Source organism: Silene latifolia, chromosome 9 (assembly GCF_048544455.1).
Source record: "Silene latifolia isolate original U9 population chromosome 9, ASM4854445v1, whole genome shotgun sequence".
Taxonomy (NCBI): Eukaryota; Viridiplantae; Streptophyta; class Magnoliopsida; order Caryophyllales; family Caryophyllaceae; genus Silene; species Silene latifolia.
Window position 1 is genome coordinate 2,312,796 of NC_133534.1, and position 17,869 is coordinate 2,330,664.

At 35.5% G+C, this 17,869-nt stretch overlaps 1 protein-coding gene across 2 annotated transcripts; it reads left to right on the forward strand.

The window, feature by feature from the left end:
• The first annotated feature begins 6,053 nt into the window (after positions 1-6,053).
• On the forward strand, positions 6,054-16,859 carry LOC141598670 (paired amphipathic helix protein Sin3-like 3). 2 transcript variants are annotated; one of them, XM_074418388.1, is made up of 23 exons: positions 6,054-6,345; positions 7,922-8,092; positions 8,192-8,378; positions 8,457-8,555; positions 8,676-8,843; positions 8,925-9,022; positions 9,114-9,202; positions 9,896-10,032; positions 10,207-10,282; positions 10,367-10,396; positions 10,604-10,890; positions 10,973-11,127; positions 11,470-11,597; positions 11,682-11,936; positions 12,345-12,959; positions 13,205-13,287; positions 13,682-14,272; positions 14,525-14,625; positions 14,718-14,856; positions 14,945-15,097; positions 15,194-15,357; positions 15,826-15,937; positions 16,251-16,859. In XM_074418388.1, the coding sequence occupies exons 2-23, from the start codon at positions 7,938-7,940 to the stop codon at positions 16,401-16,403; spliced, it is 3,975 nt and encodes a 1,324-aa protein (XP_074274489.1). In that variant the 5' UTR covers positions 6,054-6,345; positions 7,922-7,937; the 3' UTR covers positions 16,404-16,859. The 2 variants fall into 2 exon arrangements, with proteins under 2 accessions (XP_074274489.1, XP_074274488.1); XM_074418387.1 differs by having other exon boundaries at positions 6,056-6,345; positions 15,823-15,937.
• Positions 16,860-17,869: the final 1,010 nt, after the last annotated feature.

Consider the following 17,869-nt stretch of genomic DNA (forward strand, 5'->3'; position numbering starts at 1 on the left):
GTATTACTTTATTTATTTTCGTTATTATTTTGTTCTTATAACCTTAATTAACTAACTATTGGATAACGAGACGCTTCCATACAACAGAGAGGATCCATACTCTATTTATATTTACTCGTGAGTCCGTGTATAATAACCAAAGTTGGTTAATATGATTCCATAAACTCTTGCTTAAAAGTTCGTTTTAAGTTAATGTTAAAATGAAAGAGATGCTGCGAAAGAATTTAACTCAAGATCGCCTACACAAGACTTACTAATATACAAGAAGTCATGGGGGTTGATATTAGAGCTGATCAAGTGCGGAACGGTCCGTTTGGCCTGCTAAAATAGCGGAATTGGATAAGAAAAAATAAAAATTAAATGGGTAATGGACAAGAAAATTAGGCCCGTTAGAATAAATGGACGGGCTTGGACTAAACAAAATTGTCCATGGGCGACCCGCCAGGCACGCTATTAAAAGTAACCTCATAAAAGTCCTCAATCCTTCGACATTCTATGCTCATTTCATTTGCAATTTGTACACTCTAAACCAATTACGTAGCGCAAATGAATACTTATGTCTTACGTATAAGTGGGAGATTGTCAGTATTTACACTTGTCGTATAAAGATTCTCCGAGAATGGACATGCTAACGGGATTGTCATATAAAGATAGTACCTTTTAAGTATTTACACGGGAGTGTATGTAACCGCTAACAACGCCGCACAAAGACTAAGGCAAAAATGAACTTTTGATGCTTTTAGTAGAACATTGCCAAACTTGTGTTTTTTTCCAATATCTAGTAAACTTATCTTTTGAAAATTAGTATATTTTCTTAAGGGAAAGTTTTTAAAGACAATTGTTAAGTTTTTGTGGGATATAGCGATAAAAAAAACTCGTGTTTTAATAGAGATACTGTTTTTATTTTAGTCAGGCCCGTGGGTTGGGCCGCTCTCTTGAAGTGGGCGGGTAAGGACAGTGGAAATTGATCCGCTTAGCGGGCTCGGGCTATAAAATAAGGTCCGTCGAACACTTTTTTAGCAATTGGGTCCGGCCCGTGTCCGACCCAAACCTGCTTTTGATCATTCTAGTTGATATATGTTGTTCTTATATGTAAAAGAGGATGACTGAATGTGGTCATTTATATAAAAAAAAATTTGTACTTTTAACTACATGGTAGTACATTAACCTGGAGGTAGCTGTTATATACTCCCTCTCATCTAAACCAAAGGTAATAATTGCTTTATTATACTTGTTGTGGTATGTTTTGCAACATGAATATCTTTAGTTACACATTATTAAAAATTATAAAAACTTGATATTCTTATAGCATTTATGACGATCAATCAAATAAGATCTCACATTACTATATTTTGTCTTATAGATTATGAATAATACGGAGTATCAAATATTCTCTACGACCATGAATACTGTCAAAAAGCAAGTGTTACTGATGGTTTCATGCTATGACCATTAGCTAGTGTTACTAATGAATAGTACGGAGTATTAAATATTCCCTACGACCATTAGCAAGTGTTACCTTTAGTTTGAATGAGAGGAAGTACAAAGTATAAGGATGTGAATCATCTTACACTAGGCTAATCGTTTTGCCGTTATGGTCTAAATTGAAGAAGTTTAGTTTAGTGATTAAAACAAATATAGTATCAGAACGATTTTTACTCAAATTTACATAAAACAAAACTACATACCCAAAAATTCAATTCGATTTTCATATTTATCATCAATTTTCTTACGATAACTCGATTCCAAATTGTCAAACGTGAAAATGAACTCCCATCATTCGTGGCATGGGTTCTTAAACTAAGCCCAATTGCTAAATTTGTCGACGATTTGAAGTATTTTGTCGACGATTTGTGTTTTCAGTAGCACCCAACCTAAGACATCCAGGTTTTCAAAGGCCCATATAAGGTAGGATGTATAAAATGAACTCTAAGGTAAGGTGTGGCCCATAATGTCAAAGGAGAATGTAACCTCAACCTTTGCCTTTAGACTACATGGCCCAATCTCATGGAAATAAGGAAATTATGATACCAAGTTAGTAGTTTAACTAGGGTAAATCCCGTGTATAAATGCACGATTTTTTTAGATCGGGATGTTAGAAAGCTTAGTGAATAAAGATGATAAAATTTAAAGCGAATTTTAATATTTACATACTTTGGGTAAGAGATATTAAATTAAAGTATGAGAATATATATATTTATTTATAAGTTTATAGTATTAAAAGCTAAAACTTTTTGTGAATATCTTTCATAAACAATGTCAATTAAAACTACGTAAAATATTTAGCAGAGAATTTATGACTTTTCATATTTGTAAAATTTAGATTATGTATTTTTATTACAAAACGACCTATACGAAATGTTATTAATTCCGGAGTAGCGATTTGTTGTACTGCAGACCTGCAGGCTGCAGTCATGTTTCATAGATAGACAAATACATGATATAATAATAAGATTATGGCTCTGTTTGGTAAATAGCGGATTAATATTGGCAGAAGTAGATTGTGAAAGCAGATTATAATTAGCAGATTTTGTTGACAGGTTTGACTAGTATATTTGATTAGCAGATTTTGTTAAAGGTGTTTGGTAAGTAGCAGATTTAAATTAGCAGATTATCTAAATCTTTTGTAAAATGACAAGTAAGTACATGAATTAACTATGGAATAAATGTAAGGTTATATTTTCCTAAGGGTAAAAATGTGAATTTATTTTTTTCCCAATCTACTCTTAGAATATGCTGGGGGGAGCAGCATATTGTAAAATAGTAGATTCGGCCTCAATCTACTATCCCAATATGCTGTTTACCAAACACCTCAAATAGCATATTGACCAGTCAAATATGCTAAAAGTCCCAAATATGCTATTTTTTTGTCAATCCGCTGTTTACCAAACACCCCCTATATAAATTAGATGTAAGACTCAACTTTTACGAAATAATGACAATAAATAGAGGCCCAACTCCTTCTTAAAGTAGTTGAATGAGAAAATTTAGGGTAAGACTTATTCTTTGATTAAAGGGAGATGATTTTGCTATGGTTGCCTCTAAAGTTTCTATCTCCCCATTTAACATGAGTAGCAAACATGCAAAATGCCATAAGAATAATTTATATATTTATAAGGGGTTGTTTGGTTCACTACTTATGAATAGAATGGATTGGAATGAGAAACCATAGGAGTATGGGGTTCCAATTCCATACCTTCTCAAACATGTTTGGTTCATTAGAAAAATAAACATGAAGGAATGGAGTTTGAATCCATGAGGAGGAGGTGGGTATGAGATTCCAAGGGGTTGGGGTGGAATGAGAATCCATCAGTATTTTAACTCCATTCCAAAACACCTCAACTAAACACTAGAATGACTAAAATCCATTCCATTCTACTCCAAACCTCCCAACCAAACACCCCCTAAATGTGGATAAAACTTATATTTCAAAACAAAGGAAATATCAGCATATTTTTTATCCTTTTATTATTTTGTGAATCAGAAAAGATAACATATTTATGATTGCGTTCATACATTACAAGTGCATTTCTCTATTATGGTTTAAAAACCAACATGTACATAATAATTTAATGCTATATATGAGGCATGACTACCTTGTATATATATATATATATGATTAATGCTATTTCTACTCCATTTCTCTATTATTTCATATTTTTTTTTGTATTGAATGGTTATTATGTAACGAATAAGTTTTTTTTATTGTTCCGGGTGTAATTCCAGAGCAAGTATAGTTACCACCCGTGGCTTGTTGAATGATGTCTTGAGTTGGATTCTTCTTTGGTCTTAATCGTTCCTCTCGGCCTCTCCTGCAACAATGAACGAACTGAGGGCTTGGCTTTGTGCCAAGCGTACTCACTCCGACGCTCAAGTCAGTAAACTTAAAGGATAAGTTGTTACTTGGCTGAATGTATATTGTAGAGAGATAAGGAAGATATTACCAGATGAATAGTGTATTTAGGTTTAGTTGTGTATTTGTTGGGATCCTTTCCTCAATGAAGGTTGAGGAGTATTTATAGTCTTTCACCTTTTGTCACGTAGTGGCCAAGTGGCCAAGTGGCTAGCAGGTGGAAAGACTGATCTACCCCTCGGCCGAGGGACCTATGGCAGGCCGGCGGGCCCTGTTGCCTCACCGAAGGGTCTTGGATATGAGTACGCGGATGTGTGCCCCGGGCTGTGGTTGCCATGCGAGACCCAGTTAACAGCCGATGGGTCGATCGGCTAGGCTATCTAAGTCGTTGACTTGCTGTGGATATCTTTGACCTTGCTCAATATGTTGACTTGGTCAGCGGTGCAGAATATGCCCCATCATTTATATTATGTTAATCTTCTCTTTTACAATGGATCAACAAACATATGTAGATGTCAATTAACTTAACCCATTAAAATCATTGGTGATCATTCTCATGAGCTATGAATTCGGTTCAAAGCTCATCCAATCAGCGTCAAACCTTTAACATTATACTTGTGACTTTGTGAGTTGTAATTCTATCTACTCATAAAAAACGACTAATTTATACTATTATATATATTTTTTTACATTAAATATTGAATTTACCATAATTTTGCTAATAACACACTTGCTAGCTAAACCATGTCAAGTTTAACTTGTAGTTTTAAAAAAATAGTGGTCAAATTATTCATTAAAGTCAAAATTAGGACAAAACTAACGAAATGATGGTTAGACTATAAAACCCTAGAAGATACCAATTGCTGCTTTAGGTTATACTATGACGATCGCAAATAAAACCGGGAAGTGTTAAAACCAAACAATGTTCTCCCTCCACGCCATCGCCATCTCCCTTACGGCTTACTCTACTCCTAAGACGGATATATACAATATTTATCTTAAAATTAATTTTTTTTCTACACAAGAGAGGCAAGCCCTAAATAAAAATATTTGTCCTAAGTTTAAACGAGTCGAAGAACAACTTGACTTCGATAAGTGAGACAAGTTAATAATCCCCTATTTATTATACTTTTGTCTCATTTATTCTATTTGACATTTTATCCCATTCAAACTTGTCTCACCCAGCTGCTGGTTAATCTGTTATGCGTGATTTGCAGACTATCATGTACTCAAGAGTTTACCAATACGACAAAAGGTAGCGGTTATGGGTTATTTATTTTAAAATAATAATAATAATAATAATAATAATAATAATAATAAAGAAAATAATTCATACAAATACGAATGAACTTTGTTATCGTAAATGTGTTAACATGGATTTAGATGAATTTTTAGGTACTCGATCGCCCGCGAGTTGTCATAATTTGTTTCTATATTATTTCTAAGTTACCAAATCCAAACTCGAGTCGTTGAATCATCTAACGACTTTACTCCAAAACCGTTGAATGTAACTCAATATCTTTTTACTCCTATATTTGTATGTATATTTTAAGGATGTAAGTTACTCGATCACTCGCGAATTGTCATAATTTATTTCTATATTATTTTTACGTTACCAAATTTAAACTCAAAGTCGTTGAATTATTTAACGACTTTACACTAAAACCGTTGAATATAACTCAATATCTTTACTCCTATTTCTGTACATATTTTAGAAAATTTAATTCCACCAAAATATAAAACCAATATCACTTATTCATCCAACGAACTTTTACACATATTTCCAAAAACTTAAGATTACCCATAAAAAAAATCGAATTTATATGATTATATCCTCAATACTCTTCAATATAAAACATCAATTTTTTTCTTTAATAAGAGTCAATTTTGTATAATACGATTTTACACTAACATAATTATAAAACAGATCAAAACATAACCCTATTAACAGACAAGAGTAGTCACCAAAAACCCGTCTCATGATAAATTTTTATACAACCGTCTTACGCAAAAGTATTATAATCAAATTATAAAACCGATAAAAACACAACCCTATTAACAAACAAAAGTAGTCACCAGAAATCTCGTCTTCCGATAAATTTATATAAAACCGTCCCACACAAATACTATAGCCAACTTTTATTTAATTTAATTTCATTCCCCTCTCTCAAAAATATAAAAACCATAACACACACAAATTGTAACATTACAATTTTACAAACATTTTCTTCTTCTCTTCACAAAAGCTCAAAAATCTCTTCCTCCTCTCTTCCTCATCTATATTTCTCTCAAAAATATTTTTAACTGTTTTTTTTTTAATCTATATTTTCTTAATTATGCTTTTATTACAACCTTGTTCATCAACTAATCTTACTTAATTAAACCTTTTTTTCATCTTAATTAATCATCAATTACTATAATTTTTCTTGTTTTTGTAATTTTTTTTTTTCTGTTAATTGTGGATTAATTCTTCACCAGAATTAAACACAACAGTAAGTTTACGACGATTTTGTTTTGTTTAAGTTTTGTTTTGATTTTTGTATTTTTTTTTGTAATTTTTTGTGTGTGTTAATGATGATTATTGTTTGCTTAATTGTTCAAGTAATGCTAATTATCATCTTTTTGATCTGCTGTATTTGTTTATGTTTTCTGTAATTAGATCTGTTTTTTGTTTTAATTTGAGTTGTTTTTGTGTGATTTTTGTTGTTTGATTGTTAATTATGTTGCAGGAATTTGTTTATCTTAATTTTGATGATTAATCAGTAAGATTAAGAGATAATTAGATGTTTTTGCTAAGTTTGTTAAGAGATTGAATGTTTGTGTAATTTAAATTTGAATTTGAATTACTGTGATTTTGTGAGGGTTACGTGAATATTTGTGTAATGTAAAATTGAATTTGCTCGAAATCGGTTTCGGTTTGGTATATGTTCGTTCGTTTTTGCATAAACTGTGTGTTTTTTGGATGATATAAGTTTGATGTTTATTGTTTAATGTTGCTGGAGGATTTGTGTTTATTTGACTCACATTTTGGTAATTTCGTCTGCGGTAGCTAGTTCTTTGGATTAGACAGTAGCGGAACAAGGATTTGTAGTTAGAGGATAATATCGCCTGTAAATCGTAAACTAGATAAAGTTGCGAAAATTTTAACTGAAAACTTCAAAATTTACATTTTGGTAATTTTGTCTGCAGTAGCTAGTTCTTTGGATTAGACAGTAGCGGAACAAGGATTTATAGTTAGGGGGTAATTTCGGCTGCAGTATCGTAAATTAGATAAAGCTGCGAAAATTTTAACTGAAAACTTCAAAATTTACATTTTGGTAATTTTGTCTGCAGTAGCTAGTTCTTTGGATTGTACAGTAGCGGAACAAGGATTTGTAGTTAGGGGGGTAATTCCGGCTGCAGTATCGTAAATTAGATGAAGTTTCGAAACTTTTAACTGAAAACTTAAAAAATTGTATGTTCAGAGTTAGGGTGACCACCCCTGTTAGCCCCCCCAGTTCCTTTGTATTGTACAGTAGCGGAACAAGGATTTGTAGTTAGGAGGTGAAAAATTTCAGGGGGCGAAGTACTATTACAATAAGGGAAATTAGAAAAAGTTTCGAAAATTTTAACTGAAAAATTTCAATGTTCTGGGGGGAGACAGCGCGCTAGCGCCCTAATTCCGGGTGTTCCATTTAATTCACATTGAAGCTAGTCTGTTGTATTGTACAGTAGCTGAAAACGGATTTATAGTTAGGGGACATACTGGTAAGGCAATAACTTAAATTAGGTAAGGTTTCAAATATGTGAACTGAAAATTTAAAAAATTCCAATGCTTAGTGGGGAGACTAAATCTGTTATCCCCCCTCATCTGCGACATGGTATTGTACTATGGTTTCGATGAAAAGTTTTGATCTTTAGTTAGTCTGGTGGCTGTGGTTTGATGGAAATTTGTTTCTGCTTTGGGTGCATGAGTTAGATAAGATATGGAGTTATTGATTTTGATATTGATTTATATTGCTTTTAATGCATTTCTTAAAAATGTGATTATTTTCTACTGATGGATTTTTTGTAATTATGGTAATGAAGGTACGGAGAATAACCGATGGTAGGTAGTGGCGGTAGTGCTCAAGGCAGTATGCAGAGGCTAACTACTAATGATGCCTTAGCGTATCTGAAGGCAGTGAAGGAAATGTTCTCCGACAAAAAGGAGAAATATGATGAATTTTTAGAAGTTATGAAAGATTTTAAAGCTCAGAGGTCTGTTAATTGTCGAACTAATTTGAAATTTGCTTTACTCGTGATTTTATTGTGCGGCATGTGTAGCTTATCGGTTGTGTTCTTTATGGCATTGTGTAGAATTGACACTACTGGTGTAATAGCGAGGGTTAAAGATTTGTTCAAAGGGCATCGGAACCTAATATTAGGCTTCAATACATTTTTGCCCAAGGGATATGAAATCACCCTTCCTCCTGAGGATGAGCAACCTCTGGTGAAAAAGCCAGTTGAATTTGAAGAAGCGATTAGTTTTGTCAATAAGATTAAGGTATCTATACTATTTTGGAACTTTACCTGTATTTTTTTAGTTACTTTTGCTTTAAAGCTGATCCATTTCCTGCTGCAGTTGCGGTTTCAAGGCGATGACTGTGTGTACAAGTCATTTCTTGATATTTTGAACATGTATAGGAAAGAAAATAAGACCATCAGTGAGGTTTACCAAGAGGTATGTAAAATCGGATTCATGTCTCTCATCCAAGTGGATGAGATAGAGAAGGTGTAGAGGGCTGTTGTGCTCTTGACAGTTTAGCAAACGTGTCAATTGTATAACTTTCACTTTCTGCAGGTAGCTTTGCTCTTCCGGGAACACCGAGATCTCCTCGAAGAGTTCGCTCATTTTCTCCCAGATACTTCAGCAACAGCTCCAGTTCAACATACACCATCTCTTAGGAATTCTTTGTCGCGGGACAGGAACTCGGCCATGCCAACGACAAGACCGATGCATATCGATAGGGTACGTCATTGTGGATATCATTTATGACTGCTCTTGATTGTTAATTCCCTTGCTTATGCTCTTCCTATCTGCTGTATTCAGAAGGAACGCGAGTTCGCTGTTGAAGGTTCTGACGCTGATAACGACAAATTAAAACTCGAAAGAGATCAGAGACGGAGGCTGGATAAAGATAGAGACAGGTTAGGAAATATGGCCAGGAAATCGGTTTATGAGTATTGTGAGTGGGATTTTGCTGACAATAATATTCTAATAAACGATATCTGGTTACAGGGGTCATGAATTTGCTGCTGATCATGGTGCTGAAAATAATGGTCCTGCCGGAGTGTCTGGTTCTTATAATGATAAGACTGGACTAAAAAGTACATTCCTAAACTCTGAATGCTTATGTGGATATTTTGATCCCTTTCCTACTTCTCTTTCAGGCTTTCCGAATCTGCTAAAATAATTAATTGAACAAAATATATACCCAAGTGGAATATCTATTCACAGCAGCTTTTTTAAGAGGCTTACACTTTGGCAGTAGGAACTTAGTCCTTGATTACTAAGAGCTATTATTTGTATTTAAAATCCTGAACGTTGTGGTTGGAGCATAAGCGGTTCAGTTAATCAGAGAAGCAGTTTATATCTTTCACTTTGGTGTCTGAAATGTTACGTTCAACTCATTTAGTGGTCGTGTGGTTGCCACTAAGAGAGCATGGTAATTCCAATTCTCATGAACTACTATAATGAGAGCTGTTTGGTTGACATTTGTTTTGGAAATAGGCAAAGTGGCAATTCACATGAGTTTCAATTCTTACAAATTTTAGGAAGTCGATGACATAACCCCCTTAAATTCCAATGATTGAGTAGACTTGCTACGTTATCAACGAAGCAAAACCGGTGATTTTCATGAATTGGATGTGGGTACTTATTTTCAATGTTGAAATTGCGTAGTAGTTTCTTCTTTCTTTACCAACCAAACAACTTAGTATCATCAATTACAACTAGTAATACCTTTCTCTCTGTATTTGTCTATCAAATGTTGAGATTCTCATATAGGGTACTCGTTGCAGCTTTGTACAGCCAAGAGTTTGCATTCTGCGAGAAAGTCAACCAGCGGTTACATAATCATAATGATTATCAGGGATTTTTGAAATGCCTGCATATATATAGCAGGGAAATAATAACAAAACAAGAATTGCAATCTCTGGTAAATTTCAAATTCTGAGCTTATAATTCATATAGTAGGCCTCTTGTATCCTTCATTGGTTAAAGCCTAAACTTGCGATGAGCTGCATTGTTGTACGAATCACCTCAGACGTTTCTTAAAGCCTCTTTTATGTGTTCATTTAACTCCTGGTAATGTTACTCTTCCTTTCCTCAGGTACGTGATATACTTGGAAAATATCCAGATCTAATGGAGGCATTTGATGAGTTTTTAATACATTGTGAAAATAATGGTAATTTTTGTAAACTTTACGCTACAAGTTACTGTTTCTGCATATGTATGATGTGCATCTGATCATCATCGTGTTTTCCTGCAGATGGCTTCCTTGGCAATGTAATGAGTAAAAGTATGTTTTCTAACTCCTCTATTGTTTGTTGTGCTCAATAGGTTAACCAGCGTTAGTATCTTCTGCAAGTACTTACTGGTTCTGGTTATTTTAATTTCTTAATTGTGTTCTTAGGCGTTTTTTGGAGCTGGTAATAGAGACTTAGTTAAGATACGATTTAGTCCAATTAGTCTTGCCATACATAACTGAACTTTCACTCCTTTCCAGAATCTTTATGGCCAGAATCCTTGTGGAGCAACAGTTCTTCAAAATATGTCAAGACTGAGGATAGGGAGAGAGATAGAGATCTTGGAAGAGAAGATAGAGATAGAGATCATGATTACATGGAAAGGGACCGGACTGAAAGAAGTAGTCCCTACGTGAGTAAAGAGGTTGCAAATCTCAGAATATCTTCAAACTCAAATAAGGATAAGTATATTGGGAAACCTATTCAAGAGCTCGACCTCTCTAACTGTGAACGGTGCACACCTAGTTACCGACTGCTTCCTAAGAATGTAGGCATCTCTCTTATATTTTTCTCTCTCATAAATTCCAATGTAGTTATCTTCAGTAATTCTATTCTATACACATGTGCAGTACCCCATTCCTGTGGCAAGTCAAAAGACTGAGATTGGAGCTCAAGTACTGAATGACCACTGGGTTTCTGTAACCTCTGGAAGTGAAGATTACTCTTTTAAACACATGCGAAAAAACCAGTACGAGGAGAGTCTCTTTCGGTGTGAGGATGACAGGTGAATATCTCAATTTATTTGTCGTGTAGCATTTCTGCTTATACTGGTTTCCCTGTCACTAGTGCCATATTGTTTTGGTTGTTTTTCATGGTATCGAATGAGTGAGTGTTTAGATATGCTTGCCTTTGGAATAACTTTTGTACTACTTTTATCATGCCTGATCATCTGTTGCCATTAAAATGGCAAAGGTAATTCGATAGCTTATCCATAGGAGACTGAATAATGATCTTTGTAAAGCATGCAAGGCTATACGACATATGCTTGCCTCACCTCATTTGTGAAATTACATGTGTGTTTGCTTTTATTCCATGCTGTTATCCATCCCATGTTGGTGTCACTCAGGTTTGAACTAGATATGTTGTTGGAGGCCGTGAACGTTACAATTAAACGCGTGGAAGAGATCTTGGAAAAAATTAATGCAAACAATTTTAAAGTTGAAGGCCCAATCCAGATAGAGGATCATTTTACTGGTATAGTGGATCCAAGCCCTCAATAAGTTGACTAGATGATGATATATATACATGATGTTTGACACTATGCTTTCCTGTTTCCAGCGATAAATCTGAGGTGCATAGAGCGATTGTATGGTGACCACGGTCTTGACGTCATGGATGTATTAAAGAAGAATGCAACTCTTGCATTGCCAGTGATATTGACTCGTTTGAAACAAAAACAGGAAGAGTGGGCCAGATGCCGAGCTGATTTCAACAAGGTGTGGGCCGAAATATACTCAAAAAACTATCACAAGTCACTTGATCACCGCAGCTTTTACTTCAAGCAGCAGGATGCAAAGAGCTTATGCACAAAAGGTAATATTTGTCGTTGCATCACATATACACATGGAAATACTAGTTTTTTCACTTAGGCTCATTTGAACTTCTGGCACAAGTGGCTCTTGCTGCACAAGTGCACAACCCCATGATACCAATTTTCCGGTTATCCATTGAGTTCTATTCAGATTCAGGGACCGGTGTCGAATTTTCCAACACGTCACAACTTGAGCACCTTGCTTTTGTGCTGCTCATGATATATTGATATGGTAATTAGATAGCTGATGTCACATCCAGTATTAATTACTGGACTCTCTTTGAAAGTATGAAAGATACTGGAAGATTGTAGGCCAATGAGCCTTTCTGAGGTCAAATGTTAAATTTTTGACGGCGGAGTGTCGAAATAATTTTACAAGACCCATATCTGATGGTTTCTTTTCATTGCAGCTTTACTGGCTGAGGTTAAAGAAATTAGTGAGCAAAAGTGCAAAGAGGATGATTCACTTCTTGCTATTGCTGCGGGAAATAGACGCCCAATCATTTCTCACATGGAGTTTGAGTACCCTGATACGGAGTTACATGAAGATTTATACCAGCTTATGAAATATTCATGTGGAGAGGTCTGCGCAACAGAACAATTGGATAAAGTGATGAAAATATGGACCACATTTCTAGAACCCATGCTTGGTGTACCCTCTCGGGCTCAGGAGAAAGACGACTCTGAGCATGTTCCCAGAATCAAGAACGAGGCTACTAAAAGTGATGGCCTTGCTAATGGTGGTACTAATGAAAGTCCTGTTCGTGGTGCTACTACTCACAAACTAACTAATACTTGCAGAAATGGAGATGAATGTAGTCCTCCTAAACTATCTAGTTATGACAATCATGCTAAAGAAGATGGATGTCCTGTAGCCAGTATTAGGACACAAAACAATGGTAACATGGTTGGTCAAACATCTACACTCGGCAAACCAACTTATAATGAACAGTTGACAACTTCTAATGTGTCTCCTTCCTCTGGTGTTGAGCAATTTCATGGAAGATACAATGATAGCACATCAGGTTTGTTTAAAGAAATACGCTACCATTAGTACTGTGCGATATGGAGCATACAATTTAAAATTACTTCTTATGCTTTAAGGATGTGGCCCTCTAAGGTTAAACAAAAAATGCTTTAGTGAATCACTTTACAAGGAAAGTTTCATAATCATGAAGAGCCTAGAAGATTTATTATTAACTTTTATAGTATGTTTGTTCTCACCTTAATCGTTTAATATGTTGCCTAAATCTTGCCACTTTTTCTTCAGATCCGCAGTTGAGATCTGGAAATCCAGCTGATAACAACGGCTGTGAAGTGAAATCAAATGGTGGAAACGTGCCTTCACTGGAGGTATTGTTTTATTTACAACTTTAATATCTTAAATTTTAGGTATTCCCTTTTGATTTAAGTGTCTGTCCTACAACAGCTTATGTGAACATTATTCGTAGGAAATTTGGCATTCTCTCTGTTATCATATAAATCACTCACCCTCAGTTATTTTTTTCACATCTCTTCAAATATATGAGCAAAAATCATGAAATGTATATTGTTTTGATATCATTTTTTTATAAAATCGAAAGTCCTTGCCTTTAAAAACGAAAAAGACGGACAACAAAAACAGGGGGTAGCATAGTTTCGAAGAATGTCCCTGTAATTATGCGTTTAACCAGCTATTTCAGAGGGATTGGTGGTGAAGGCGTTTCTATACTGTATAGTTGAACACTCAGTCATTTCTATGTTGCAGCTTGTTGATTCTGCAAGAGCTGTTCCAACATTAAATCGGGATATTACCGGAGCCAGTAAACAAATTAGATCTTGTCCAGATTCTAATGGACATGCCAAATCTGAAAGAGAAGAAGGCGAGCTATCTCCGACTGGAGATTTTGAGGAGGATAATTTTGCAGCTTATAGGGATGCATCTGCAGAGCTTGCAAATAAACCAAATGACAGTGCTACACATGGTGGCCAGAATGATGCATATGCTGATGATGAAGGTGAGGAGAGTGCTCACAGGTCATCAGAGGAGAGCGAGAATGTTTCAGAAAATGGGGATGTTTCTGCCAGCGAGTCTGGTGATAGGGAGGATGGCTCCCCTGAGCATGAAGAAGTGGCGGATCATGGGCACAACAAGGATGAAAGTGAGGATGAGGCGGAAGGAATGGCTGATGCACAAGGAGAAGGAGATGGGTCGTCGTTGGTGCCACTTTCAGTACGTCTCTTAAAAACTGTAAAGCCTCTAGCAAAGCATGACCCTGCATCTTCAAATGAAAGAACAAGAGGATCCCGTGTTTTCTATGGAAATGACTCCTTCTATGTGCTCTTTAGACTTCATCAAGTAAGCATCGTTTTTTAGGGACATGGGTTTGATAAGTACTAATTCCAGTCCATTTAGCTTTGGTGGTTGACAAATTTGACTAATGTTATGAAAATAGTTTTTTAATAAAATAAACTTGACAAATTTTAAAGAAATTAATTGTTAAAGTTAGCATCGGATGATCACCAAAGTCAAATGAGAGAGTATTAATGTCACAGAGGTTGCATTCCATGACTGCCCTTTTCATCTTCCTTTGCCTCCTTGTTTGGCCAGACTTTGTATGAAAGAATCCGGTCGGCAAAGATTAATTCATCAACAGCTGACAGAAAATGGAAATCCTCAAGCGATTCTCTTTCGTCTGACCTGTATTCAAGGTTTGTGTGATTTTCGAACTTGATTTTTATGTTTTAATTGTAATGGTGTACTGTGTGATAGTTTGAATGATTTCCCCTTTTGATCTTTACAGGTTCATGAATGCTCTATATAGCTTGGTTGATGGTACTTCTGACAACAATAAATTTGAGGATGATTGTCGAGCTATTGTTGGCACTCAATCATATCTTCTCTTCACATTAGACAAGCTTATATATAAGCTTGTGAAGCAGGTTCATATCTATTTTCCTACTTCATGTTCTTCCATTTCCATCCTTGTAATACCTGCTAAGTATGATTTTCTTTTTAAATCTGCGCCAGCTTCAAATATTAGCAGCGGATGATGTGGACAACAAACTTCTTCAGCTATATGCATACGAGAGCTCAAGAAAATCTGAGAGATTCTTAGATATTGTTTATCATGAAAATACGCGTGTTATCCTCCATGACGAAAACATATATCGTGTTGAATGCGTATGTCTCAGCTTGTTTATCTTTTCTTAGTTAATTTTGTATTTGAGACTAATAACATGCAGTCTCATGTCTTACTTTTCTGGGGTTTATGTGCAGTCATCTTCACCCACTCGCCTGTCTATCCAGTTAATGGAGAAGGGTCAGGATAAGCCAGAACTTACTGCTGTTGCAATAGACCCAATTTTTTCGGCTTACCTACAAAACGACTTCCTCTCAGTTGTCCCAGATAAGAAAGAGAAGTCTGGGATCTTTTTACGAAGGTAATTAATGTTTCTATTGTATAATTATGTTTTCATTTGCGGTGAATGCAAACTCTCACTAGTCACTAGTCATTATTCACTAGGGAATAAACCAAAATAGCTCACTAAATTGTACGAAGTAAATGCTTTTTATTGTGATATACCACCTTTGTTCTCTACGTATTCCTTTTTGGTCCACCCCAACCGATAATTTACATTAATTTTTTAGACATGTTTTGTATGGGGGAGAATTAATGAGAAGCTCTTTAGCCCATTTCCATGGGTGTAATTTAAAAATCGTCCTCTTTGTGTTGTTGACATCGGGTTAAGGATGTATACATCCAACTCTTTGTACCTCGCCATTTGCAGGGGGCCTTTGAGGAGCCTTTGAGATGTGGTTGCTGTTGTACTCCGTATAAGTTACTTGACTATTTATCTGTTGTTTCAAACCATTAGAGAAATAGCTGAAATGGTATATTGTTGTAGCAGGAATAAACGCAAATATTCAAGTGGAGTTGAACTCTCTAGCGCGTATGAGGCGATGGAAGGACTCCAAGTTGTCAATGGTCTAGAGTGCAAGATAGCTTGCACTACGTCCAAGGTATTTCGATTGATTGATAATAAATACAATCCGTCTCATTGTAAACGGATACTATCCGTGTAAAGCTGTAGACGGATAGTGGCCCTCTCACACAATGCAAGTGGAAGGGCAAGTGGGGGTATCCATTTCCCACCCACTTGCACTATCCACTCTCATTTTGTGAGAGGGACACTATCCGTCTACAGCTTTAGACGGATAGTGTCCGTCTAAAGTGAGAATTTGTGTAATAAATAATAAGCTTGAATGCATGACCTGCTTTTCAATCTGTGAATCACCTTTTTTTCTTTGCACATAATAATTTGTCTTTTGGTAGGTGTCTTACGTATTAGACACAGAAGATTTCTTATATCGGAGAAGAAAAAGGAGAACTTTGCATGTGAGCAACGCATGCCATGACCAGGCAAAGTCATCGAAGGGATCTTCTCACCGATTAGAGCGATACCATAGATTGCTCTCAGGCTTATAGTGATTTTCCTTCAAGTAATGACGAGTTAATACTTATATTTTGGATTAGCATCGGGTGACAGACTGACAGTGTTAGCATAAATCAATGGCTGGCTTGTCGTGGACAGAAGGGAATAATCAGTTACTTTCCAGAGCATGAAGTCTGCAAAAAGAAGAGACGGGTATCTGGTATGGACTAACTCCTTGCCTCCAACCGAATAAAGATGGAGTGCCGGAAATCTAAAATGGTGCAGAGTAACGTGTAGTAGTATAGTATATCTTTTGTGGCAATTGATCCACAATTGCTCATCTGTAAATAACTGAATACCCGCGCATCATTTCATTCATTTATACTTTTACTTTTTTTCGTCCACCCAATAGCTTTCCCCCTCGTCCCAAGCCTTTTTGATTAATGCTGAATTAACTGATGTATAATCAATGAATATCGAAAATTAGTAGAAATTTTTCATTCGTAGCATACTTTTTTTTCTAGGACCGCTATGAAGTGGAGGCTAGTATTTGAGCACCGCCAAAAGCCAGGTATGACTTTATGAGGAACTTTTTATAAGAAAAGTGTCCTTGCCATGTCGATGGAAGACTTAGTTTGCTAGTTTTCGTCCAAGCTTACGTTTTTTTGCTTGAACAATGATCAGATTGCCCTAGGGCCTAGGCAAATCGGGAAACAAGACTTTTCTCGTAAATATAAATTCCGCCTTGATTTATGGCCTACCAATTGAAAGGAAAATGTGTGAAAAGGCGATACATATATAGAAGTAATAAAGTTGGACATAATCGCACTAGTTTCTGGTGAATTGGCTCATTATGGAAAGTCAAATTGGCCTTTGGAGATGCCTTAGCGATCTCCCAAAACAATACCAAATGCCTCCCCTACTAATACACCTAGTCTTACCTTTCACGCATGAGATTCCCACTTATTCTAGTCTACCTTGTCCCTGATTTTCATCGCGAGGCACACGCATACAAGCATGCCGGATATCCAAATTAAATCGACGGTTTTTGTAAGGTTGTTTTACAGGGATATCTTGTAAAACGGGTTTTGTTATCACCAACTTTTTATCATTAATTTGTTACACAATATTGGTATAAATCCGATTGACAACAAATTGATTTAAACAATTACAATATGAATTCATTTCAATTGCTAAGTTCGAGTCAGTTTATTTCATTTTTACGCTTTAATTCACTTTATTTGAGTTAAATTCAGCTCCTATAACTTCAATTCAAATCAACAAACTCATTCATGCTTTGAACATACTCATATTAGATTCAAGCCCTATATTACTAAGGGACGAATATCGTTTCATTTTAAATTAAATTAAATTAAATTAAATTAAACACATCTTGATTAAATTTAAATCAACAAACGCGTTTATGTTACCTATATGAACATGAGGTAACTTAATTCATAATGCCTCTTTTCAGTCTAAAATTCGTTATTCAGTTCAAATAAATCGATTCAAGCCCTGT